The 27,642-nt window shown below is 41.5% G+C and overlaps 1 protein-coding gene and 1 non-coding gene across 3 annotated transcripts in view; one reads left to right on the top strand and one right to left on the bottom strand.

The window, feature by feature from the left end:
* DENND5B (DENN domain containing 5B) overlaps positions 1-26,755 on the bottom strand; it is a 211,543-nt gene extending 184,788 nt beyond the window's left edge. Inside the window, exon 1 of one of the 2 annotated variants that reach the window (XM_060305969.2) lies at positions 26,350-26,755. In XM_060305969.2, the coding sequence (XP_060161952.1) occupies positions 26,350-26,476 (127 nt within the window). In that variant the 5' untranslated portion in view covers positions 26,477-26,755. The remainder of the gene's footprint in view (positions 1-26,349) is intronic. The other variant, XM_060305970.1, reaches the window with a different exon arrangement.
* Positions 18,804-18,910, top strand: LOC115839168 (U6 spliceosomal RNA). Its single transcript, XR_004033938.2, has one exon. It is a non-coding gene; the product is annotated as a U6 spliceosomal RNA (small nuclear RNA).
* Positions 26,756-27,642: the final 887 nt, after the last annotated feature.

Below are 27,642 nucleotides of genomic sequence, written 5' to 3'. Positions count from 1 at the left end.
CCTACCATGGGAAAGGAAATAGTCAATCAAGTCCAGGAAGCACAGAGAGTCTCATACAGGATAAACCCTAGGAAAAACACACCAAGACACATATTAATCAAACTAACAAAAATTAAATTCAAAGAAAAAGTATTAAAAGCAGCAAGGGAAAAACAAAAACTAACATAGAAAGGAATCCCCATAAGGTTATCAGCTGATTTTTCAGAGGAAACGCTGCAGCCCAGAAGGGAGTGGCAGGATATACTTAAAGTGATGAAAGAGTAAAACCTACAACCAAGATTACTCTACCCAGCAAGGACCTCATTCAGATTCGATGGAGAACTCAAAAGCTTTTCAGACAAGCAAAAGCTAAGAGAACTCAGCACCACCAAACCAGCTTTACAACAAATGCTAAAGAAACTTCTCTAGGTGGGAAACACAAAAGAAAAAGATCCACAAAAACAAACCCAAAATAATTAAGAAAATGGCAATAGGAACATACATATTGATAATAACCTTGAATGTAAACAGATTAAATACCCCAACCAAAAGACAGACTGGCTGAATGGATACAAAAACAAGACCCATATATATGCTGTCTACAAGAGACCCACTTCAGACCTAGGGACACATACAGACTGAAAGTGAAGGGATGGAAAAAGATATTCCATGCGAATGAAAATCAAAAGAAAGCTGGAGTAGCAATACTCGTATCAGATAAAATAGACTTTAAAATAAAGGCTGTTACAAGAGATAAGGAGGGACACTACATAATGATCAAAGGATCAATCCAAGAAGAAGATATAGCAATTATTCTAAATGATTACGCACCCAACACAGGAGCACAATACATAAGGCAAATGCTAACAACCATGAAAGGAGAGATCAACAACCATGAAAGGAGAGATCAACATTAACACAATAACAGTAGAGGACTTTAACACGCCATTTACACCAATGAACCGATCATCCAAACAGAAAATAAATATGGAAACACAACCTTTAAATGACACAACAGATCAGATAGATTTAACTGATATTTATAGAACATTCCACCCAAAAGTGGCAGAATACACTTTCTTCTCAAGTGCACATGGAACATTCTCCAGGATAGATCACATCTTGGGTCACAAATCAAGCCTCAGAAAACTGAAATTGTATCATCTTTTCTGACCACAACGCTTTGAGATTGGAAATCAATTATAGGAAAAAAAAGTGTAAAAAACCCACAAATACATGCAGGCTAAACAGTGTGCTACTAAATAAACAAGAGACCACTGAAGAAATCAAAGAAGAAATAAAAAAATACATAGAAACAAATGATAATGAAAACACAACGACCCAAAACCTATGGGACACAGCAAAAGCAGTTGTAAGAGGGAAGTTTACAGCAATTCAATCTCACCTCAAGAAACAAGAAAAATCTCAAATAAACTATCTAATCCTACACTTAAAACAACTAGAGAAAGAAGAACAAGAAAACCCAAAGTCGGTAGAAAGAAAGAAATCATAAAGATCAGAGCAGAAATAAATGAAACAGAAACGAAGAAAACAATAGCAAAGATCAATAAAACTAAAAGCTGGTTCTTTGACAAGATAAACAAAACTGATAAACCCTTAGCCAGACTCATCAAGAAAAAAAGGGACAGGATGCAAGTCAATAAAATTAGAAATGAAAAAGGAGAAATTGCAACTGCAGAAATACAAAGGATTATAAGAGACTACTACAAACAACTATATGCCAATGAAATGGACAACCACGAAGAAATGGACAAATTCTTGGAAAGGTGCAGTTTTCCAAGACTGAACCAGGAAGAATTAGAAAATATAAACAGACCTATAACAAGTAATGAAATTGAAACCGTAATTAAAAATCTTCCAGGCTTCCCTGGTGGTCCAGTGGTTGAGAGTCCGCCTGCCGATGAGGGGACACGGGTTCGTGCCCCAGTCCAGGAAGATCCCACATGCCGCGGAGTGGCTGGGCCCGTGAGCCATGACTGCTGAGCCTGCGCGTCCGGAGCCTGTGCTCCGCAACGGGAGAGGCCACAGCAGTGAGAGGCCCACGTACCACAAAAAAAAAAAAAAAAAAAAAAAATCTTCCACCAGGGACTTCCCTGGTGGCACAGTGGTTAAGAATCCACCTGCCAATGCAGGGGACACAGATTCAATCCCTGGTCTGGGGAGATCCCACACGCTGCGGAGCAACTAAGCCCGCGCGCCATCACTACTGAAACCTGCACACCTAGAGCCTGTGCTCTGCAACAAGAGAAGCCACCGCAATGAGAAGCCCACACACCACAACAAAGAGCAGCCCCCACTCGCTGCAACTAGAGAAAGCCTGCACACAGCAACAAAGACCCAACGCAGCCAAAAATAAATTAAATAAAGAAATAAATTTATTAAAAAAAAAATCTTCCAACAAACAAAAGTCCAGGACCAGATGACTTCACATGCGAATTCTATCAAACATTTAGAGAAGAGCTAACACCAATCCTTCTCAAACCCTTCCAAAAAACTGCAGAGGGAGAAACACTCCCAAATTCATACTACGAAGCCACCATCACCCTGATACCAAAACCAGACAAAGATATCACAAAAAAAGAAAATTAAAGACCAATATCACTGATGAACATAGATGCAAAAAACCTGAACAAAATACTAGCAAACAGAATCCAACAGCACATTAAAAGAAACATACACCATGATCAAGTGGGATTTATCCGAGGGATGCAAGGATTCTTCAATGTATGCAAATCAATCAATGTGATACACCATATTAATAAATTAAGGGGAAAAAACCATATGATCATCTCAATAGATGCAGAAAAAGCTTTTGACAAAATTCAACACCCATTTATGATAAAAACTCTCCAGAAAATGGGCACAGAGGGAACCTAATTCAACATAATAAAAGCCATATATGACAAACCCACAGCAAGCATCATACTAAATGGTGAAAAACTGAAAGCTTTTCCACTAAGATCAGGAACAGGACAAGGATGTCCACTCTCTCCACTCTTATTCAACATAGTTTAGGAAGTCCCAGCCACAGCAATCAGAAAAGAAAAAGAAATAAAATACAAATTGGAAAAGAAGAAGTAAAACTGTCACTGCTTACCAATGACATGACACTATACATAGAAAATCCTAAAGATGCCACCAGAAAACTACTAGAACTAATCAGTGAATTTGATAAGGTTGCAGGATACAAAATTAATGCACAGAAATCTCTGGCATTCCTATACACAAACAATGAAAAATCAGAAAGAGAAATTAAGGAAACACTCCTATTTACCACTGCAACAAAAAGAATAAAATACCTAGGAATAAACCTGCCTAAGGAGGCGAAAGACTTGTACTCAGAAAACTACAAAACCCTGATGAAAGAAATCAAAGATGACATAAACAGATGGAGAAATATACAATGTTCTTGGATTGGAAGAATCAACATTGTGAAAATGACTATACTACCCAAAGCAATCTACAGATTCAATGCAATCACTATCAAACTACAAATGGCATTCTTCACAGAATTAGGACAAAAAAATTTTACAATTCGTATGGAAACACAAAAGACCCCAAATAGCCAAAGCAATCTTGAGAAAGAAAAACAGAGTTGGAGGAATCAGGATCCCTGACTTCAAACTACACCACAAAGCTACAGTAATCAAGACAGTATGGTACTGGCACAAAAACAGAAATATAGATCAATGGTACAGGATAGAATGCCCAGAGATAAATCCACACACATATGGGCACCTGATTTATGACAAAGGAGGCAAGAATATACAGTGGAGAAAAGACAGCCTCTTCAATAAGTGGTGCTGGGAAAACTAGACAGCTACATGTAAATGAATGAAATTAGAACACTACCTAACACCATACATAAAAATAAACTCCAAATGGATTAAAGACTTAAATTTAATATCAGACACTATAAAACTGTTAGAGGAAAACATAGGAAAAACACTCTTTGACATAAACCACAGCAACATCCTTTTTGACCCACCTCCTAGAGTAATGGAAAAACAAAAATAAACAAATGGGACTTAATAAAACTTAAAAGCTTTTGCACAGCAAAGGAAACCATAAAAAAAACAACCCTCAGAATAGGAGAAAATATTTGCAAATGAAACAACAGACAAAGGATTAATCTCCAAAATATGCAAACAGCTCATGGAGCTCAATATCAAAAAAACAAACAATCCAGTTTAAAAATGGGCAGAAGACCTAAGTAGACATTTCACCAAAGAAGACATACAGATGGCCAAGAGACACATGAAAAGAGGCTTAACATCACTAACTATTAGAGAAATGCAAATCAAAACTACAATGAGGTGTCACCTCACGCCGGTCAGAATGGCCAGTATCAAAAAATCTAGAAACAATAAATGCTGGAACAGGTGTGGTGAAAAGGGAACCCTCCTGCAGTGTTGGTGGGAATGTAAATTAATACAGACACTATGGAGGTTCCTTAAAAAACTAAAAATAGAGGTACCATATGACCCAGTAATCCCACTACTGGGCAAATACCCTGAGAAAACCATAATTCAAAAAGAGACATGTACCACAATGCTCATTGCAGCACTACTTATAATAGCCAGGACATGGAACCAACCTATATCTCCATCGAAAGATGACTGGATAAAGAAGATGTGGCACATACATACAATGGAATATTACTCAGCCATAAAAAGAAACAAAACTGAGTTATTTGTAGTGAGGTGGATGGACCTAGAATCTGTCATACAGAGTGAAGTAAGTTAGAAAGAGAAAAACAAATAATGCATATTAAAAAAATGGTACTGATGAGCCTAGTTGCAGGGCAGGAATAAAGAGGGAGACATAGAGAATGGACTTGAGGACTTGGGGTGGGAGGGGGAAGCTGGGGCCAAGTGAGAGTAGCATGGACATATATACACTACCGAATGTAAAATAGGGGGCTGGTGGGAAGCAGCAGCTTGGTGTTTTGCGATGACCTAGTGGGGTGGGACAGGGAGGATGGGAGGGAGGCTCAAGAGGGAGGGGATATGGGGACATGTATATGCATATGGCTGATTCGCTTTGTTGTGCAACAGAAACTAACACAGTATTGTGAAGCAATTATACTCCAATAAAGCTCTATTAAAAATAAAAAAAGAATACACGCATATACTAAGTTCTATCTTATATGGGCTTGGTTCGTGGTGCCCCAAAACAATTACAATAGTAACATCAAAGATCACTTAACACAGATCACCATAACAAATATTACAGTAATAATGAAAAAGTCTGAAATATTTCGAGAATTACCAAATGTGACAAAGAGACACAAAGTGAGCAAAAGCTATTATAAAAATGGCACTGACAGACTTGCTGGGCACAAGGTAAAAATGCAAAAAAGTGAAGAGCAATAAAGCAAAGCTCAATAAAACAAGGTATGTCTGTATGTGTAGATAATCTATTCCTAAAATAGATGGGCAACCAACAAAATCTGTAATTCTCATGCATACAACAGCCCAAAGTTGGTCTTGCTTTCATTCAGAATGCGATTTAAGTTTAATGAGTTTATTATCGTTCTTTTTAAGTATAAGCGCTCTGCTTTCCAATAGATAAAACGGGTGGGCTCTTTTACCCATGAGAATAGTTAAGTTCTTCTGTAGGGAAGGAGACCTGAATTTGGAGAAGAACCTTCCTCTGGTTCTAATTCTACAAAAGCAATGCAAACTTTGGCAAGTCATTTAACATCTCTGAACACGACTGCCAACTGCAAACTAGGGTTTGTACCTGACCTGCTATAAGCAATAAAAAATATAATTTGAGCAATACCTTTATCATTAATGTTACTAAATAAAGTGAGGTAAAAGGGCAATAACATGGGTAAGAGAAATACATCAAAGTTCAAAAGTAAGACTATACTCTGGAATTAATAAGAAACATGTCATGGAACACAATATATCTCTAGAAGTATACACAAGAAAGTGATAACTATATGGTTGTGTCTGGGGAAAGGAATTGGACAGCTGAGGAAAGGGGACATATTGTTTAACATAGTCTTTTTGTATCTTCTGAAAATGATTCCACGTAAATGTATTACGTATTTAAAAATAATGGGTAAGATTAGCTGTCATTTAAAAAAAAGGATGCAATCCTAGGAATTATCTTTTAATGTCTAAAGGAGAATTCCAGCAACATCTTAAATCTCACCAGTGTCTGAGGTTTAACCCAACCAATTATGTTAAAGAGGGTAGTAGCTGATGCTTATTGAGTAATTATATCTCACCAGCCTCTACAGTACCCACTATACAAGCATTTTCAGCCAATTGGTATGCATAGTTCTACAGGAGTACCAGAGGACCTGAACGTTCTAGGTGGGAATGCCTAGAACCCAGTACAAGCACTCGCAGACATTCACTACTGGTCGGGTAGTTGTCTGCTGTACAAACTCCAAAGAGTTTATGCAGCATATGGTTCACTGCCTCATAGCTGAAGAATACAGACGCATTCTAAATGCTCTACTAAAGCCTGCCACAAAAACTGTGCATTTTAACTACAAACTGAAGCACTGCAGGAGAAAGGTAAATTGCTTACTAATTAATGCCCAACAAATTACCCTAACTCAAAAATAAGTCTCTCAGCTTGTGTCCTGGGCAGTTTCTATATTTTTCTTAATTATGGTATTTTTACACTTCATGTTTAAAAACACAGTTTTAAATTAACATACACACATTGTTGGCTCCCTTAAAAGAAAAAGAAAGAAAAGGAGGGAGGAAGGGAGAGAAAAGGAGGAGAAAAGAGTTATATCTATAAATAGAAGTAAGTGTGACATAATATAAAGATCATGGAATTCTGGGTCTGAAGGCTTGAATTCAAGTTCTAGCTCCACTACCTGCTCACACACACATCCTTCAACATAGTTAATCACTACTATTATAATAAGATGTGGAGAAAGTGGTTTTGGTCCACCCTGCTACAAAGGAAAATAATGTCATACCAGCACCATCATTACCACAAATTCAAAACCAAACTCACCCACATCCTCTGAAATTTATTTCCTCCTGTGTTCCTTCTATGAATGACATTCTTATATCCTTGTTGCCTGGGCCCAAAGTCGAGTCATGTGCATCTCACCACCCCTTTAACCTCACATACACTAAGGTTGCCAAGTGCAATTCATCCTATGTCTACCCTATCTCCTACATCCATCCTTGCTTCTTTGCTCCCACTGCCACTATCCTAATTCAGGCCTTTCCCCTCTAGTGTGTTTTGGAGAACAATCTCCTAATTGGCTCCCAGTTTAATTCTATTCTACACCCCTCATCCTGGAGCATGCCATTCCCTTGTTAAAAACCTCTGAGGGGCTTTTTTCTGTCTTCAGAGTCTAGCATTCAGCAAGGATGCTTTCCAGCAGCCACTCCCCCACTCTTCCATTGTGAAGCTGCCCTGTAGTTTTCATCCCAAACTGGTCTCTAAACAGTCAGTTTAACCCCATTTTCCTTGGCCACGCTAATGGTTCAAGGATGGCCTTAGGGAAGTGTGACCTAAAGTGGACTGGTCATAGCAAAGACCCAGAATGGGGAGTGGAGGAGGAAAAGTTAAATCTCCTCTAGTGAAGATGTGATATGCAAATGTGAAGCCAGATGGGGACAGACGGAGCATAAAGAACTGCAGTGAGCCTGGGCGAGAGCTCTGTTTAAACTATACCTGATCACCTCCACCCAAAAAAACTGTTATGTGAACCAGCCAAATTCCTTCATTTCTTAGGTCCTGTTTGACCTATAGTCACAAGCATTCTGATAGAAAAGTCTTCTAAAAGCTGGATACAACTCATTTCCACTCCATTAAATGCTTAAAGGAGGCTAGTCTATATACCTCTTTTAAATGTGTAAGCTATACATTCAGTTCTAGAAACAAACAGTGGGAGCAGAGATCTGGGCATAAATAAACCCCCTCTGCCCCATGGTTTGCCCCTCTACTTTCTTTTGTCAATGTGCTAATATTCTCAAAAATTGGTTTAAAGAACCACTGCTAGTCTCAGAGTTTGGAGCAACTAAAATTCACCTCAATTCAGCCCTCCTAAAAAACAACTAAACAGAAACAAAAATGCAAATAATACTCTCCAGATAAGAACTCCCTCCTCCCCTCCCTCTCCCTCCCTCTCCCTCTCTCTCTGTCCTTAAAAAAATTTCCTTTGGAGGAAACATTTTGCCTCATTTACTCAAAATTTTCAGAATGCATGGTCATTACTAACAAAACTAATATTCATGGCAAGAAATTGACAGGTTTAAAGAAAATGAGAAAAACACATCTGTCCTTGTAAAGTTTTTCCAATTACAATGACAAACATGCCTTCTTTGGTATCTTAAGGTGTCTCTGGTTGGTTGGTTAAACACATTAAACATATGACTAAGTGTCTTTTAGGAGGAAAGTAATTTACAGAAAGGATCTAAAAGAACCAACAGCCAAAACATTGCAAGACAATCAAAAAATTGTCCCTGTTCTTATTATTCTGCTACATGAAAAGGGAAACTGCAGGCCCTGCTCTCTGAATTCTCTGAGGCCAGTGCCAGCACTGCTCCTGAAATGTTTACACAGCCCCCACGTGGGAGACAGGAAGGGAGCTGTGAGGGACAAGTGTCAGGTCTGCTGCTGCTTCTAGACTCAGCAACCTGAGGGGAGACGACCAGATTTTCCATCAGAGGTTTCTTATGCCATCTAAACTATTTCCATTCTGCTATGTGACTACGAATAAATTGGATTCCCAGTAAGACGGAGATCAAGACTTTATCTCATTTGTCACTGAACTGTCTCTTGCTTACCAGCTTCTCTTTCCTCTGTCTTTCCACCTCATTTGTGTACCAGTGCTTTCCTCTTTCTTTTCCAAAATGAAAAAAAAATTTTAATATATCATTTTAGTGTTAAACTCCTGAGATTCAAAGCTACTCTTTCTTTTTCCGTTTCATTTTAATTACTGATCTTAGAGGATTTTGGTTTTTAAAAGATTGTGTTGTAAGTACTAAGGACTTAATTTTATCTCTCAAAGTAAACACCTGAGGTAGACAACTCCATACTATTTATTCATTCACTCCTTCAACCAACAATTCTTCACAGAGATCATCACAACTGTCTTACTAAATCAACGGCAATGACTTGGACAAAAGAAAATCTTATTGTGTTTCTCAGATTATTGCTCAGCTTATCTAACCACAACACCTCAGTAAAATGGTCGCTCTGGCTTCTAACTAGTGACCAGAAATCAGAACTTCTTTTCTTAATTTAAATTCCACCCCTTTGGGATAACAGATACTTGTGTTTTCTTAATACAATCCTCTATTCTTCAGCTTTCGAATTGAGCATATATTATTTTTATAATTTAAAAGCCACATACGTTTTTTAAAAGCACTTATTGTCTTTTATTATTTCAAGCCAATTATTTTACCTATCCTCACTTCTGGTAGGATAGTCAGTAGCAGCAAAGTGCCATGCAAACAAAAGTCCAAAAGCTTCATTATTATAAAGCCTTCGGACAGTGTGTAAAACACACATTCCTCAGAAAGTCCTACTAAAATGTCCAAAACAGAGCAAATGCGTAGTTTTCTGGATAAACTTGAAGATAGTATGCAAAGCAATAATAAAACACATAGTCCGCAAACCTTTATCTGTGACACTAATTTTACCCTCTTTCCAAAAACAAAACAAAAACATTAACTACAAACAAGTAGCAAAACTAAATGCGTTCATCTCCTTTTGTCTGTCTCTAATTTTCTTCCTACTCACTTTTTGTCTAAAAAGTGCTTATTGAAAGATAAGCAGGTTAAAGTATTGATTCTCTCTGAAAATATTCAATTTGTTGCTCTTGCATAACACCCTATGAATACAGATTTTTAACTTCTCATACCTAAAGAAACAACGATAGGGAGCAAACAGTTGGGTTTCTCTTGGGTTCCCTTATCCTGGAAAGCTCGAATTTTAAGTCTCTCCCTAAATAAACACCTTTACTTTGTGACACTTTTCTCCAAAGAAAAAAACATATTTAGTCATATACACAGTCACAAAACTTTAGAGTTCCTATTAGAAAATATATAGATACTTTGGACAGAAAAAAGCAGATTTTTTAAAGAAAAAATATTTACAAAAGTCATGCCCACAATTAAATCTGAATGTTCTCCCCAATTCTAAGAACACCTTTTAAGGAAGCTTAAAGCTTTATGTTTCTGTATGAGGAAACCTGGGTCGACTGGTGAAAAGCTCAAAGGCCCATAATCTCACACAAAGCAGCAGGGTCAAAAGGCAGAGGTCAGGGAACAGGGGAACAGGGTGCAAAACAGTTCCCACACTTGAGAGGAGGCTGTATCTCATTATCTCAGAAGACATTCAAAAACTGTTCAGTCATGTTCACTAAAATAATACAACCATTTCCTTTAAGTCCCAAAGCAAATCTGAATTTTATGAAGGAATTCCTTACTTTTAAGAGCAAGGAATTTAAGAAGTTACTTCTTTCTCCTACACTGAAAAAAACACCAATCTCTCACACACATACATCCATGCTTCAGCTGCCCCTCAAAGACTGACTTTCAGATAAAAGCTGTCACCTGATCTATTCAACAGGGTTCACGGGGGCATGGAAATAACTACTAAATATGCATACATGTCAACAGACATTTCACAGCAAGGCCTCTGCCCTCTAATGATTCAACAAAATATGTCTACTTCTTGGCCTTATGGCCACATTCAGAAAAAGCTACATCTTTACTCCTAGTTAGAGAAGATTTCATCCCAGGGAAGAGTGAACATGATTCTGTTAAACTTTTAGCAGGTGTGACATTTGTACAGAAGACCCTGTAATGACTCCTCTAGCACAATTACTGTGGGCACTCCAGGATCTAGGGCATTTGTCTGGATATCTCTGTACCATTTCTCGCACTCTAACCACAAAATCTGTGTTCCATGTAGAAGAGAGGGTAAGAGATAGATCAATGAGATCAGGGAAAGAGGATTTTGGAATAACAGGTGTGGTTTTAAGTTTTTGTCTTCCATCCTCTATACGCGCACACTTTAACTCTCTCTCCACCGGCCCCTTCCACCAGGGACAAGATGGTTTACAAGTGCTTCACAGTAAACGAGGCCTGTCAGTCCTTCACTGTGAGGAATACACAAGATTTTACATTCGAGCCCACAAGGCTTTCATGTATTTATTTAAAATAAAATTGTAACTAGGGCTGCCAATGGAAAAATAAGCACTGCCAGACAGGAGTGAGAACAACTAAACAAAATAACCTATTTTAGCATAAACACCTCAATGGTACGGATGCTTATGGTTTAATAAACTGTGAAATCACAGTCATTGTTCTCATGAACAATGGCACAAAGCAAACGGAATCAAGTACGAAAGCTCATTTTCCTGGAGCTGAGCCAGAATATTTTGAAATTTGGACAAAAGTTCATTAAGACACACTTGAGATTGGAGATGGGGAAACATTTTTAAACAATTTGTTATCTTGTTACCCCAGCCACTTAAGTTTCCTTAAAAGTTAGGGTTAAACTTACAGTGAAGAAAACTAACCTGGAAAGTAAAACAAAACACTGTGGTCCTAGAAGTGAATCATCCATAAGCTTTAAACCTACTAAGCAGTCCTAAATTCCTACTGCCCAAACTATTCTTATTAAAGTCTCATTCTCATGGAATTCCAGTTGATATGCTGGTACTGATTCTTATGACAGGGAGGACTTCCACGTCAGGGAATTGTATGAGAGTACGGGATGCTCACCTCCCCCTAAACAATTCACATTTCATCTGCCTACGGGGAAACAATCTCTCCTTGTTATTTTAGTCCTGGGAGGAAACAAAATGATATAAATTTAATATATAGAAAGAATATTGTTGATCTAGCAGATTGTCCCTGTTTTCCCAAAGGCCTATGAGGGAAGGAAAAGGAAGGAAATTGAAGGGATACTAGAAACAGAAAGTATGGAACCTGAATAGCTGTGGGAAATAAGAAAATCCTCCCTGGACTTTCCTGGTGGCACGGTGGTTAAGAATCCACCTTCCAACACAGGGGACACGGGTTCAAACCCTGGCATGTGATCCCACATGCTGCGGAGCAACTAAGCCCGTGCGCCACAACTACTGAACCCGTGTGCCTAGAGCCCGTGTGCCTAGAGCCCGTGCTCCAACAAGAGAACCTGCATACCACAACAAAGAGTAGCTCCTGCTTACCACAACTAGAGAAAGCCCACGTGCAGCAACAAAGACCCAACACAGCCATAAATTCATTCATTCATGCATGCATTCATTCATGCATGCATTCACTAAAAAAAATTAAATTAGAAACTCCTCCCTGGGAAATCCCTGGTGATCCAGTGGTTAGGACCTGGGGCTTTCACTGCTGGGGCCCAGGTTCGATCTCTGGCCAGGGAACAAAGACCCCACGAGCCGCAGCGCAGCCCAAAAAACAAACAAACCTCCTCCCTGTTTGTGCTGGGGATGAAGGTAACTGGAGGATTCATGAGACCTCAATTTCTTCACTATGAGATGTTAATGACAGTGAAAATTTTTGCCAAAAAATTATTTCCCCTTCTCCACGTTGTTATAGAAAAAAGAACCAAAAGAGCAGGTTGTGGTTTTAAGAGGACTAAGATGAAAATAAGGGTGATCTTTGAAGAAGGGATTAGGGGAAAAAAAAAAGTACAAAAGCCTGGTCTATGAGCAAACTTGTGCCATGCTGACTATTGGAAACTTAATTTAGATATCACTTCTACATGAATGTTTCCTCAAACTATAGAATAATTTTCTGTGTTAAAATTGGGAGTGTGTTGTACTAGAAAAGAGAGAGACAGGGAAGGCAAGAAAACATGATCTTCAAAGCAGAAACCTGGATTCTCTAGGCCAGGGCAGGAGACAATTATGCAAAACAGGTGGATTTACATCACAAGGCCTCTGGGATATAGAAAACAAACTATTTAAAATATCTTTAAACTGGGTTTCACAGTTTAAAACCTAGAGGTCTACAAGCTGTATCTAAGGATTCAGACTACTAGTCCACAGCAGGGTTGAACTTTAAAAATTCTACAACTCTAAAATTATAATTCTACCTCATATTTTTATTGTATTCTATAGTTTAAAAGCTCTTTGCAAATCACTGTCATATTTTATAATTGAGAAAAGTATCTAGAAACAATCTAGATCAATGTTAAGTGTTGAAAAACATACTCCCATGTGTGTCCTTGGACTATGAACAAATTTTTTAAAAAATATACAGGGAAGGGAAGCAAATAGACTACTTTTGCAGTGGTATTCCTAAGAGAACATGAATATATGAAAACTATTCACAGCTCATCACTAACTAGCTTGGCAGTAGTATTAACAAGACAGATTTCCCATCATGTATGGGGCTATTCACAATTGCTGGTATGGTGCATGTAATGCCACCTCTTTCTCTTCCACTCAATAAAAGCACATAGGAATGTAAGTGAGAGTGACATCATTAGAGGGAAGACCTTGAATTCATCCCACTTATTTAAAAATACATACCATTTACAACCTCAGTGTTTCAACTATTATTAATAATTACTTGTGACCCAACTCACAACTGCCAGGCACGGTAATATGTCACCACCCAGCAGTTGAGGACAGCTGGTCTGGAAGACTTGGAGGGGCAGCAGGGCACAGTGGAGGAGGGTCACCGGGATGCAATTCCAGCTTTGGCCTTTATTGTCTCTGTTACTTCGGGCAACAACTCACCAAACCTCAGCCTCCTCGCCGGTAAAGTGATGATAGTAATACCTTCGAGTTATCGTGAGGATTAAAGACAATGTTTATAAACCAACCACAGTTCATGGCCCAATAAATGTTAACTATTTTCACAGCTTCATCATATAAAGGTGATTTCCTGGAACTACTTCTGACTTAATAGTGCTAGCACGTTATCTTTGAAAGTTCATTTAAAGAAAGCGTTATTTCAAAATTAAACTTTCTGTACCAGTGATGTATACAAGTTTTATACATTTTATATATAAGAAATATATTTTTTATATACATCATATATATGTATAACTTGTATACATTTTATACAAGTTAAAAGGCATTAACTTAAGAAATCCACTAATTAAAATAGTCACAATATTTAATTTAGAATAAAGTTAGTAAAACTCATGGATTCTTGGGAAAGGTACAGGAATGAAGGGGAAAGCAACTGTTTCATGTTCTTCTAGGCTCATGACGTGCTGTCTCAGCAGTGCATAAAATACTTCCATTTTTATTCCCAGAATTCTCAGTTCTTACCCTCCTCACACTAAGACAGATATCCTTGCATTCTGTTTGAAAAGTAATGTAGAAGACAGCCTCATACTGAAAATTTTGGGAATCTCTAGGTTATTAAATGGTGCCATCTTAAAAACTCAAGCCTTAGGCAGAACAGAACATTATACAAGGTACGATAAAGACAGAGTATAGTATAGGGGCTTCCCTGGTGGCGCAGTGGTTGAGGGTCCGCCTGCCGATGCAGGGGACATGGGTTCGTGCCCCGGTCCGGGAAGGTCCCACATGCCGCGGAACGGCTGGGCCCGTGAGCCATGGCCGCTGGGCCTGCGCGTCTGGAGCCTGTGCTCCGCCATGGGAGAGGCCACAGCAGTGAGAGGCCCGCGTACGGCGAAAAAAAAAAAAAAAAAAAAAAAGACAGAGTATAAATGGAAAAAAAATACAAAGGATTAAACTTTATAGAAGAGAACTGTCCTGGCTGATCAGGCCCAAAACTGATGTGGATGCCCATGAAGAAGGAAACAATGCAATTTCCTAAGGTATTCCTCTAAAGACACAACTGAAGCTACCAGTGCTCGTTTGTACAGACACTTTCTGAAATTTCATAAACACTACCCACCATTTATGTGCTCATAACTTGGCACTAGTTCATAAATAAGTAAGACATGTTGTTTGCTTAAAAAAAAAAAATCAAAGCATTGCTGGTATCTGCATGCTTGCTTGCATAAAACTAGTGTTTAAAAAAAAAAGTTTATTAATTTTATTTATCTATTTATCATACCTTATTTCAAGAGGGAAGGATTAGGCTAATAAATATTATAGACATAAGAAATTTTAGTAGCTTTCCACAAAGCTGACATACACCTTTTAAAAAATTAATCATTCATCCACTCTCTTGGTTTTTTTAATCAATTTCAAGCTTCCCATTTAAAAAAAAAAACTCTAGTCCATTTTAGAGGTTAAAAAACCCACAAAAAAAACAAATATACTAACTTTTATTGTTGGTAACAAAAGAAAAAGTTCTATATTTGTCCATCTCAAGTTATCTCATTCATTTATTCAAACAATCTGAGTCCCCATAATGGGCCAGGCACTATTTTAGTCAAAGGGTATACAATACTAAACAAGAGGGACAAGGTCCTGCCCTCTAGGAGCTGACAATCTAATGGGGAAGATTGACATTAAAAAGTAAAAGCAGGGCTTCCCTGGTGGCACAGTGGTTGAGAATCCGCCTGCCAATGCAGGGGACATGGGTTTGAGTCCTGGTCCAGGAAGATCCCACATGCCGAGGAGCAACTAAGCCCGTGCGCCACAACTACTGAGCCTGCGCTCTAGAGCCCGTGAGCCACAACAACAAGGGAAGCCACCGCAATGAGAAGCCCATGCACTGCATGAAGAGTAGCCCCCGCTCGCCACAACTAGAGAAAGCCCACGTGCAGCAACAAAGACCCAATGCAGCCAAAAATAAACAAACAAACAAATAAATAAAAAGTAAAAGTAAAAGCAAGCAAATGCATTCACAATATATTGTCCGGTACTAATAAGTGCTGTGGTAATAAGTGTGAGGGAAATACAGCAGGGCGACTGCAGGGTGGGGCAGGCCGGGAGAGGAAGGATACTATTTTATACAGGGTGGTCTTGGAAGGCTGCTCTGAGGAGGTAACACTTGTGCAAAGACCTGAACGAGGAGAAGAAGCCACTCTTGCAAAGATGTAGGGCTGCACTGCCCAAAGGGTGGCCACCGCCCACATGTGGCTACTAAACACTTGAAATGTGGCTAGTCCAAATTGAGATGTGCTGAAAGAGTAAAATACACACTGCATTTTGAAGATTTAGTAAGAAAAAAAGAATGTAAAATATCTCATGAATAATTTTTATATTGATTATATGTTGAAATAATCTCCTAGACATATAAATAAAATTAATATCACCTGTCTCTTTTTACCTTTCTAAATGTGGCTACTAGAAAATTTAAAACTACAAACGTGTCTCACATTATATTTACAATGGACGATGCTGGTCTAGGGGAAGAGGATCTAGTGAAAGAACAGAAGATGAATAGGCCAAGAGATAAGAAGCTTGCTGGGGCTTCCCTGGTGGTGCAGTGGTTAAGAATCTGCCTGTCAATGCAGGCGACACGGGTTCGAGCCCTGGTCTGGGAAGATCCCACATGCCGCGGAGCAACTAAGCCCGTGCGCCAGAACTACTGAGCCTGTGCTCTAGAGCCCACGAGCCACAACTACTGAGCCTGCGCTCTAGAGGCTGTGCTCCGCAACAAGAGAAGCCACCACAGTGAGAAGCCCACGCACCACAACCAAAAGTAGCCCCCACCTGCCTCAACTGGAGAAAGCCCACATGCAGCAATGAAGACCCAACACAGCCAAAATTAATAAATAAAATACATAAATTAAAATTTAAAAAAAAGAAGCAGCTTGCTGTGTTTAAGAACCTGCAAGAAAACCAATGTAGCAGGAAAGAGTGATCCAATCTGAGAAGGTTGGAAAGGCAGGCAGAAAGCAGATCATGAACAGCTTTGCCAACCAGGGTGAACAGACTGAATATTTGTGTCCCTCCCCAAAATGCCTATGGTGAAATTTAACCCCCAATGTGATGAATACCATTGGAGGTAGGGCCTTTGGGATGTGCTTAGGTCATAAGAGTGGAACCTTCATGAATGGGATTCATACATATTCTTATAAGCGATACATCAGACAGCAACCTCACCCCTTTCATGTAAGACAGCCATCTATGAACCAGGAAGTGGGCCCTCACTAGACAGCCGATCTGCCGGCACCTTCATCTCAGACTTCCCAACCTCCAGAACAGTGAGAAATAAATTCCTGCTGTTTATAAGCCACCCAGTATATGGTATTCTGTTATAGCAGCCTGAACAAACTAAGATACCATTAAAGAATTTGAATACAAAGGAATCTATTGAAGAATTTTAAGTGGAAAAAATTATTCTCAGATCCCACTGGCTATTTTGTGGAGAACTGGCAGTACCATCCATAATGCTAGAATATAGACTTCTAGAGATTATATAATATCGTCATTTCAAACAGGGATCTCTGGGTTTCTAAGAGTCCATGCAGATAACAACTGAGAGCCCATGAACTGATACTAATATTTCAAAGCGCTTACTAAAAACTGCACCTTTCCTGTAAAGGGCACTGCATAGACTAACTTATTTTTTTCCATTCCTTGTGGATGAAATTATAATTACTCCATCAGTCCTCATGTGAAATATGGGGTATATTCAGTCTTCATGTTCTATATCATTTAGGATTAATCTTTTAAAAAACCGATATACTTAGTTTTTCATTCAAAAATAATTTCAGGCCCATAGAAGACAGGAGTGGTAAGTTCAGAAATCAATAATCTCACTTAACCCCTTCGAGACAGATAAAAACACTTGAGACAAGTCCCGCCCATCAGGAAACTTGCACAAGCCTCTTAGATAGCCTTATCCACCAGAGGGCAGACAGCAGAAGCAAGAAGAACTACAATCCTTCAGCCTGTGGAACAAAAACCACATTCACAGAAAGACAGACAAGATGAAAAGGCAGCGAGCTATGTACCAGATGAAGGAACAAGATAAAACCCCAGAAAAACAACTAAATGAAGTGGAGATAGGAAACCTTCCAGAAAAAGAATTCAAAATAATGATAGTGGAGATGATCCAGGACCTTGGCAAAAGAATGGAGGCAAAGATCGAGAAGATGCAAGAAATTTTAACAAAGACCTAGAAAAATTAAAGAACAGAGATGAACAACACAATAACTGAAATGAAAACTACACTAGAAGGAATCAATAGCAGAATAACTGAGGCAGAAGAACGGATAAGTGACCTGGAAGACAGAATGGTGGAATTCACTGCTGTGTAACAGAATAAAGAAAAAAGAATGAAAAGAAATGAAGACAGCCTAAAAGACCTCTGGGACAACATTAAACACAACAACATTCACATTATAGGGGTTCCAGAAGGAGAAGAGAGAGAGAAAGGACCCAAGAAAATATTTGAAGAGATTATGGTCAAAAACTTCCCTAACATGGGAAAGGAAAGAGCCTCCCAAGTCCAGGAAGCACAGCAAGTCCCATACAGGATGAACCCAAGGAGAAACACACCGAGACACATAGTAATCAAATTGGCAAAAATTAAAGACTGGGATTGACATGTATACACTGATGTGTATAGAATGGATGACTAATAAGAACCTGCTGTATAAAAAAATAAATAAAATAAAATTCAAAAAAAACCAAAAAACAAAAAAACACTTGAGGCCCACAGCTGTCCTATGTAACAGGCCCAGGATGGGACTCTCAGCTTCTGACTGTGCATCCAGCTTTAACAACTGTACTGACAGCCACGCAAGCCATGGTTTCACAAGCAACCAACATTCCTCTTCAAAACTATAAACTTACCTAAGGACAAGTAATTTATGCTAAGAAAAGACAGGTATAAAACCCAGTAAGAAGAATGAAAAGGTTTAAGATTTTTTTGAAAGTGGTATTTTTATTTATGCAGTAAATGCCTTATACCTATATAATATCTTATCTTTATAAATATACATTAATAAAAACAAAAGTAGTGCTCACTTAGGCCGCACATATACTAAAATTGGAACAATACAGAGAAGATTAGCATGGCCCCTGCGCAAGGAGGACACGCAAAGTCGTGAAGCATTCCATATTTTGGTACAGCAGAAACTAACATAACATTGTAAAGCAATTATACTCCAATAAAGATATTTTAAAATTTTAATACCACAAGAAAAGAACAAAAGTAAATCAATTATATATTCTTTTTTTTTTTTTTTAATAAATGAATGATAGAATGCATGCAGTGCCACCTTTAAGAAGAGACAAGCCAAGTCAGGTCTTAAAGATCATAAAGACCAGTCTTCTCCCTCTTAATATCTTTCCTCTACAGAGGAGTTTAAAAAATAATCTCATTTGATTATAAGGTTATCCATGAAGAGTACTGGTAGATTTTATAATCTGTGTGATACAGTATATGTTACTAAGGAGGCAGCAAATGTAGTGGTTATGAGCATGGATGGATCATGTCAGATTTTAATCCAGGTTTCTCACTTCTTATATGAAGTTAGGTAAAGTACTTAAATTCTCTAGCCTGTTTCCTCATCTGGAAAATAGAGAAAATAGTGCCACTTCCTAAGGTTGTTGTCAGGATTAAATGAGGTAATAATCATGAAGTATTATGCCAGTGCTTGGCATGTGGAAAGTACTAAATAAATGTTATTTTATTATTGCTATTTCATTGTAGATTTTTTCAGAACAGTGAGTGTCACCTATATACTCCTCAACCTGGCACACTGTAAGCATTTAACATTGAATAATTAGGGGCTTCCCAGGTGGTGCAGTGGTTGAGAATCTGCCTGCCAATGCAGGGGACACGGATTCAATCCCTGGTCCAGGAAGATCCCACATGCCATGAAGCAACTAAGCCCGTGCACCGCAACTATTGAGCCCGTGCTCTAGAGCCCGTGAGCCACAACTACTGAGCCTGCGTGCCGCAACTACTGAAGCCCGCACGCCTAGAGCCCGTGCTCCACATAGAGAGAAGCCACCGCAATGAGAAGCCCATGCACCGCAATGAAGAGTATCCCCCGCTCACCACAACTAGAGAAAGCCCATGCACAGCAACGAAGGCCCAACGCAGCCGAAAATAAATAAATTCATTTTAAAAAAATTGAATAATTAATCCAAAGCATAATAGTAGTTACAGCTTTACCAAAAACAAAATTTAGGTCACTATTAATCAAAACTGTTAAGGATCTGGACATATAACACTTGTTTCCTAAAGTACTTTTTTTTTAATTGAAGTATAGTCGACTAAAGTACCTTATGTAGGAACCACCTCTACCCTCTAACAAATTATAGAAGAAAATGTTTTCTTCCATATGGAGTTCCATGGAAATTATGACTAACTTCTATTACTCCAAGAGTGTCTGTGACCAGAAGTGGAAATGCAAACAAAAGGATATACTCAGGAATTTCAGAACAGTATGTCTCAACTCCTTAGCAGTGGATATTATGTACTTGCCCTCCTCCAGCCTTCTTCTTCTCTTCCCGTTCCCTTTCTTCCCCTTTCTCTTACTATTTTCTCCTCCTCCAAAGACACTTATGCCCCTTCCTCCTCCCCTCTCCCTATCCATCTTGTCTTCTCTAGTCTTCTGAGCTCCCTATGCTGGAAGGTCCTGCATTAACCAATGCAGCAGGTGCCTGAGCCCTAGGGTTACCACAGGGACTTAGCTGCTCTCACTGCTGGGCCAATTTCACCATGAAGAATTTTATTTCCAGTGGATTTTTTTTAACTTTTTTTTTGTTTTTTTTTAATATTTATTTATTCGGCTGCACCGGGTCTTAGTTGCAGCACGCGGGACCTTTTAGTTGCAGCACGTGGGCTCTTAGTTGTGGCATGTGGGATCTGGTTCCCTGACGAGAGATAGAACCCAGGCCCCCTGCATTGGGAGTGCGTAGTCTTAACCACTGGACCACGAGGGAAGTCCCTCCCAGTGGATTTTTAAAATCAAGTTATCACTATACCACAGCAACCAGACCTTGAATCTTCTTTGGCCCCATTAGAATGGAAATTGATCCTTGTATTATTCCTTCCCCAGCCTCCCAGTTACCAGGTCAGACCTTCCAAACTCCCAAACATAATCTATTGCGGGCCAGGGATGTCCACAAGGCTAACAACTGAGGCACCACCAATGTAGTCAGATGAAGGAAGCTCCTACCCCACCCACGCCCGTACACCTGGCGGCAGTTTTTAAAAGACTTTAGCACAGACTTGACTACTGACATTCAGTCTGGATTAAGGGCAATCCTGAAATGCTTGCAATTTGAGTAAACCTCATCTTTTTTCTGAGCTTAAATAACTATGGAGCTTTGTGTATTAGAACAAACAGGCTTGGGAATTCCGTGGCAGTCCAGTGGTTAGGACTCACTCAGCGCTCACTGCCGAGACCCCAGATTCCATCCCTGATCAGGGAACTAAGATCCCACAAGCCGCGAGACAAGGCAAAAAAAAACCCCCAAAAAACAGGCTTTAGTCTGGTGCCTGCACTGGTCAAATGTGATCTCTAAGACCTCAAACTCTCAGCCTTGGTTTCTTCACTCTAAATGATGTCTAAGATCCTTTCCAGCACTACTGTGGCATGATACTGTCAGTCTCAACTAAATTTTATATTTGAATTTAGACCATGGTCTCCACTGCCTCTAAACTCTTCTGGAAACCAGAGCCAAGACACCAAGGCTAAAAATAAACAGCTGGAGGCACCAAGGAAGATCTCTAAACAAAGGTCTGTGGCAGTGTTCACCCATCAGACTTCCATATCTATCAGCAGTACTGAATCCAAGCTACCATGGGAAAGCTTTAAGAATATTCTGGTCACCACACAATTTGTAGACTCATGTGTAAGTCTTATTAAACACTATGTACTATGTATAAGGTACTATGAAAGAGAGAGGCAAAGGCTTTTCCTTCTTGGGGGTTCGCATATTTATGTTACTTAAATAAAGGTCTAATTACATCCTTCATTTTTCTTTTTTTGTTTGTTTGTTTTTTGTTTTTAAATTTATTTATTTATCTATTTTTGGCTGCGTTGGGTCTTCGTTGCTGCTCATGGGCTTTCTCTAGTTGTGGCGAGCAGGGTCTACTCTTCGTGCAGCGCGCAGGCTTCTCATTACGGTGGCTTCTCTTTTTGCCGAGCACAGGCTCTAGGCACACAGGCTTCAGTAGTTGTGGCTCGTGGGCTCTAGAGCACAGGCTCAGTAGTTGTGGCGCACGGGCTTAGTTGCTCCACAGCATGTGGGATCTTCCCGGACCAGGGCTCAAACCCGTGTCCCCTGCACTGGCAAGCAGATTCTTAACCACTGCACCACCAGGGAAGCCCCACATCCTTCACTTTTCCATTGCCTGAAAGATCTGTGCTGTAAATCAAGCCACATAAATTCCTACAGCTAGGTATTGGAGGAAATGAGAGACATAAAAGAAAATTTCAAAATGACACCTTCTTCCCTTCACATCAACTAATTCCAGTGACTTCTATTTACAGCCCCTTTCTTCTTTATGCAATAAAGAATCAGTTTGAAACTTTTTGTTTTCTTTAACATTAAGAGAAATTTAAACATTTCTGCTTTAACATTTAAGGGACAATTTTGTTTACGGATAAAGTACATCTTGAAAACATACAGTGAGTAGGAGAAGCACAACAGCTAAGACATGGTAGAGAAAGGACAATAGGCAATACTGCTGTAACAGTATACATATAGAGAGAGATATCTCCGTAAAATTTCTAGGTCTTCCATTTTTAAATATTTTAAATTTATATATATTTAAATTATCTTCTGCTGTTAAAAGACCTATTTGAGATGAAAGAAGTCTTTTCCATTGTTGGTAAAGCAGCACCTTACTGGAAGAGTGTAAAGGTCTCATTTCTCATAAAGTCTCAGTCTATTTAATTGTTACTTCATCATATGGTTTGTGTCCTTCATTTGATAACAATGTCCCACCACCTGCACAGTGTGAGTTCTAGGAATATGCATATGTTAAGAAAAAGTCTATAAAGCAATTGGTAGAATTTACGTTTAATAGAAGTCAATTAAGATCTTCTACAGGCAGGGTGACAACTTGCTAAGAAACAGTGTGATAAAAATGGATCAGCTCCAGAAAAGTAAAATAGAAACTTAACTATCATTAACTTTGAAATTAATGCAGCAAAACAGAAACTACCTTCTGACTAATTTGCCTAACTCACTGGCCTTGTTTCCTGATCCTTAAATGTAACTCTGTGGAAACAGTTAAGAAGACTGTTAGCTGGAACATGATACTACATTCTCTTGTTTCCTCTCCTCTCACTGGTCACATTTCTTTTTTTTTTTTTTGGCGGGGCGGGGGGGCCTCTCACTGCTGTGGCCTCTCCCGTTGTGGAGCACAGGCTCCGGACACGCAGGCTCAGCGGCCATGGCTCACGGGCCCAGCCGCTCCGCAGTATGTGGGATCTTCGCGGACCAGGGCACGAACCCGTGTCCCCTGCGTCGGCAGGTGGACTCTCAGCCACTGCGCCACCAGGGAAGCCCTTCACTGGTCACATTTCTTAACCTCCTTGGTTGTTTTCCCCTCATCCTTCTCACCTCTGACTGTTGGAATGTCTCCAGGACTCAATCCTCTTTTCTATCTACACCCACTCCCTGGGTGATGTCACCCAATTTCATGGCTTTCGATTCATATCTAAAAATAAATTCAGACCCCTGAAATATGTCCTGCCTACTTGGTATCTCCATTTGAATGTCTAACGGGAACCTCAAACTTAACATGTCCAAAGCTAAACTAATCTTCTCCAGCCAGCTTCTCCATCAGTCTTCCAATTTTAGTAAATAAAGGTGCTTATAATTGCTTAGGCAGAAAACCCTGGAGTCATCTCTGATCACTTTCTTTGAGTATGAATACCATACTCAATTCATCAGCAAGTCCTGCTGACTCTCCCTTCAAAATATATCCAGCTTCTAACCACTTCACGGCTACTGCCCTGGTCCAAGCCACCAACAACTCTCACCTCCAACAGTGAAAAAGAGCCTCCTAACTGGTCCATCTCTATCCTTGCCCCTGATATACTCCAGTCAACATGGTAACCACAGCCATCTTTTCAGAAGGTACATCAGATCTCATTACACTGCTCAAAACCCAGTGAGATGGTTTTCCACCTCAGAGTAGAAGTCTGTCTATGAGGCCCTACAGAATCTCCCCTACCCCTTCTCAATGATCATATCTACTAACCTCCCTCTTACTCAGTATCAACCACACTGGCCTCCTTGCTGTTACCTGCAAAACTAGGCACCCTTCCACCTCAGGTCTTTGCACGTGCTGTTTCCTCTGCCTACAATGCTGTTCCCTGAGACAATCCACATGGCTTGCTTCCTCACCTCCTTTAGGGTTCTGTTCAAATATCACCTTATCAGTGAGGCCTTCCCTAACCATCTTATTTAAAATCATTACGACCCCACAAGTCTCACCATTCTGCTGGCACTGCCCTACCATCATTTCCCTGCTTTATTTTTCCTCATAGCACTTATTAACCTCTGACAAACTATATATTTTTATTATTTCGTCATGCTAGAATGTAAGTTCTATGATGGCAGGAATTTTTTGACTGCTTTGATTACAGCTGAGCCCAGGGCCTAGAACACAATCTACACCTAAAGGCTTTCAAAACTATTTGCTGAATGAACGAATGAAAATATTATCAGACAAAATTGTTACCTCAAAACACCAAGTATTATGAGGGGCAGAAATCTCAAACAACACCCACACTCACCCATAGTACTGCAAAAGGAGAAGCCAGTTTGTGCCTTAAAAAAAAGCATTAAAAGTTTTTTTACTGTTTAATTTTGTTAAAGCCATTTGCACTATGCCTAAAGAGTCCCAGGCCACACTTACAGGTGTTGTTTAAGCTTTACTAGGCATACAGACTTGATGAAGAAAAAAATACAGGCTTTTTCCAGTCATCAGTCGCCACTGACAGAAGGTCTCCAAGAGCCTCAGTGCCACAAATGCTTAGGGAGATGTTTAGGGGAAAAGGGATTCTAGAAACATAAAATAATCCCTTCACCAATCCCAAAAGAGGAATCTCTCCAAATTCCTCTGCAAACATTTTTTTCTAACTCCATAACCCTTAACAAAGCCATTCTTAATATGTACATGAAATCTTAACTGAAGAAACAACATGAATATATAATTACACATAGAGAAAACCTGGTACTCCTCTCTCTTTTCAAAAAATAAAATTAAGTAAAACTAGACATAGTTTTTGTTGAAAATGTTTTGCTGCGAAATCGACTTAAGATATTCACTTAGGTTAAGAGGTCACTTGGGTATTGTATCTTAAGGCTGAACAGTTTTGTTTACTATTGTTTATTATTTAATACATTCTTCCCAGTCCGCCCCTCCAAAAAGGAAAAGAAAAGAAAAATACACACTGGTGCAATCAAGAATGCTATGTCCAAAAGAAGCTGCTCTGAAAGGCTATGACCTAAGTGTTTAACACTGACACAGATAAAGTTCAAGCGGTAGATGTCACTTATCTCACCCATTAAATAAAAAAAAAAAAAAAATCCAGATTCAGATCCCAAAAAGGCAAGCAGAAAGACACAGGCATGAAAAATGAAATCAGCCTTTTCTCCCTGGCCTCCTCCAGACACTGTGCACTCACCCCCGGCTCCTCCACCACCATCCTTTAATAGCCCCCCTTCCCAGCGTCGGTTCCCCAGCTCAGTCCTGCACTGCGCCACCAACTGAGTCAAGAGGACGGGCCAATGCCCCTCCAGGAAAACCCAGGCGGCAACACTCGGTGCACCCAACTGAGGGGAAATATCCAACTACTTAAACTCGGAACAGTATAAGCGGTGTCAACAAAGCGTCGTGCCGGGACCCGAGCGTTCAAAGATCGTCGCCAGCTCCGGTGACACTGCCAAACCGACAGGATTCCAAAAGGTGACTCGACGGTCATCGCAGAACCCGAGGCGTGAGGCGGCGCAGACCGGGAACAGTCAGGGATGAAGTACAACCAGCCTCCCGCCCGGTGCTCGCCCCACGGGCCACCGCCACCTGGGTGGGCGCGAACCCCGCGGCCTCCAACTCCCCTCCCCGAGGGGGCCGGGGCGCCACGTCACGTGCCGAGGCTGAAACTTCGCAGCCGGGGCGGAGGGTGGAGGGTAGGGGGCGGGAGCCGCAGGAGCACAGAGAGGCCTGGAGTTAATGCGCCCGGTGACTCACCGGCCGCCTCCGCGGGCAGCTGCGGGCGAGGGGGCCGGCGCGCCGGGCTGGGGCCGTGCCCTCGGGGCCGACCCCGACACTGCCCCCGCACCCGTTATTCCTAACCCCGCGCCCGTCAGGCAAAAGCCCCCGGCGGGCGCCCGCGGGCTCAGCAGCGCACCCTGCACGCGGAATAAATAACAATGTCATTAATCGCCGCCCGAGAGCCCTGCCGGCCAGAGAGCGGGCGCCGCCGGGAGCTGACTTTGTCTGGAGCCCGCACGCCGCCTCCCAAGCGTCCCCGCAGCACCCCCCGCGTCCCTGAAGGGACCCCCGCGCCACCGCAGCCCGGCCTTACCCGCCAGCTCGTCGGGCTCCAGGCCGCTGTCCGCGTCGATCCCGCACAGCACGAAGTAGTGCGCGAAACGGCAAGCGGCCGGGGAGGAGCCCGAGCCCGGGCCAGGCGCCGCGCCGCTCCCGCTCATCCCGGCTGCGCTGCTCCTGCTGCCGCCGCCGCCGCCGCCTCCCGAGAGGGCTCGCGGCCGAGACTGCCGCTCGGGCTTTGGTCTCCGCGCGCCCGCCCTAGGGCGACCCGGGCGCGCCCATGGCCGCGCAGCCGCCGCTCGTCACCGCAGCTTGGCTCCTCGCTCAGCGCCGGGGAAGGGGCCGCGAGCTCGCGCGCAGTCGGTCCGGATCCCGGTGCGGGGTGGGGGAGGGGCGCGGGGGGGGGGGAGTGTCGCCGTGAGAGGCCCGCGCCGCCGCAGCTGCACTCGCGAGCTGGGAGCCACGGCGTCTGGCGCCCGCGGGTCAGCTGAGCCGGCGCTCGGGCTGTGGGAGCGCGGGGGCGCGGAGGACCGGCGCGTGGGGCGGGGGCGCGGAGAGGAGGGCGCGCTCGCGAGGGGCGGGAGCGCGCGTTTCGGCCGTGTGTGTGCGCGCGCGTGCAGCGGGCTCGGAGGGAGAGCCCAGGGCTGGCGGGATTCGTGCCCGCCCGCCGGCGGGGGCTGCGGCGCGGGGGCGACCCCACACACGCGGCTCCTGGCCTCCACCTGCCCGCAAGAGGCAAAGCCGCAGAGCAGGATTATGCTTTCTAAACGGGATGCTACCTATCCTGATTTTTTAAAAAAAGAAATGCAGCTTTGGGAAAGGTTAACGGCGCTCTGAAATCATTTCCCACAACGATCTGGACCATCAACATGTTTTAAACTGTGACAAGTGCAGATGCCAATCTCATTTTAAGATCCTAGTCTTTGAATCCTTCTCCCAGCCCTCAGCCCCATTCACAAGCCATCCTTCCTCACTGAATTGGTGCCAGCTCAATGGTGAAGGGGGCAGGGGGGGAACAATACTCAATATCCACAAAGCTTTGAGACTTCTAAAAGGACTTCAATTACCAACTTCCCCTCCTCGACCCATTCCGTAATTTATCCTGACATTTTCCAGGTCAGTGTAAAGTAGCCAAGGCGCTCCAGTTCCCCAGCTCTGTACTCTTTTGATATTATCAGCTCTCCCAGCAGGTACAATCAGCGGCTGATAAAGCAACAGGAATTAGACCCTGAACTCTGCTCTTCGCAAGACTATGGCTCTCTTACCCTGCACTTTCCTCTGACTTCACATTATTCAGAACGAGCTCACCAGTCAGTTCTTCCTCTCT

The sequence above is a fragment of the Globicephala melas genome, chromosome 10, assembly GCF_963455315.2.
Source record: "Globicephala melas chromosome 10, mGloMel1.2, whole genome shotgun sequence".
Lineage (NCBI taxonomy): Eukaryota > Metazoa > Chordata > Mammalia > Artiodactyla > Delphinidae > Globicephala > Globicephala melas.
This window is presented reverse-complemented; position numbering and strand designations above follow the sequence as displayed.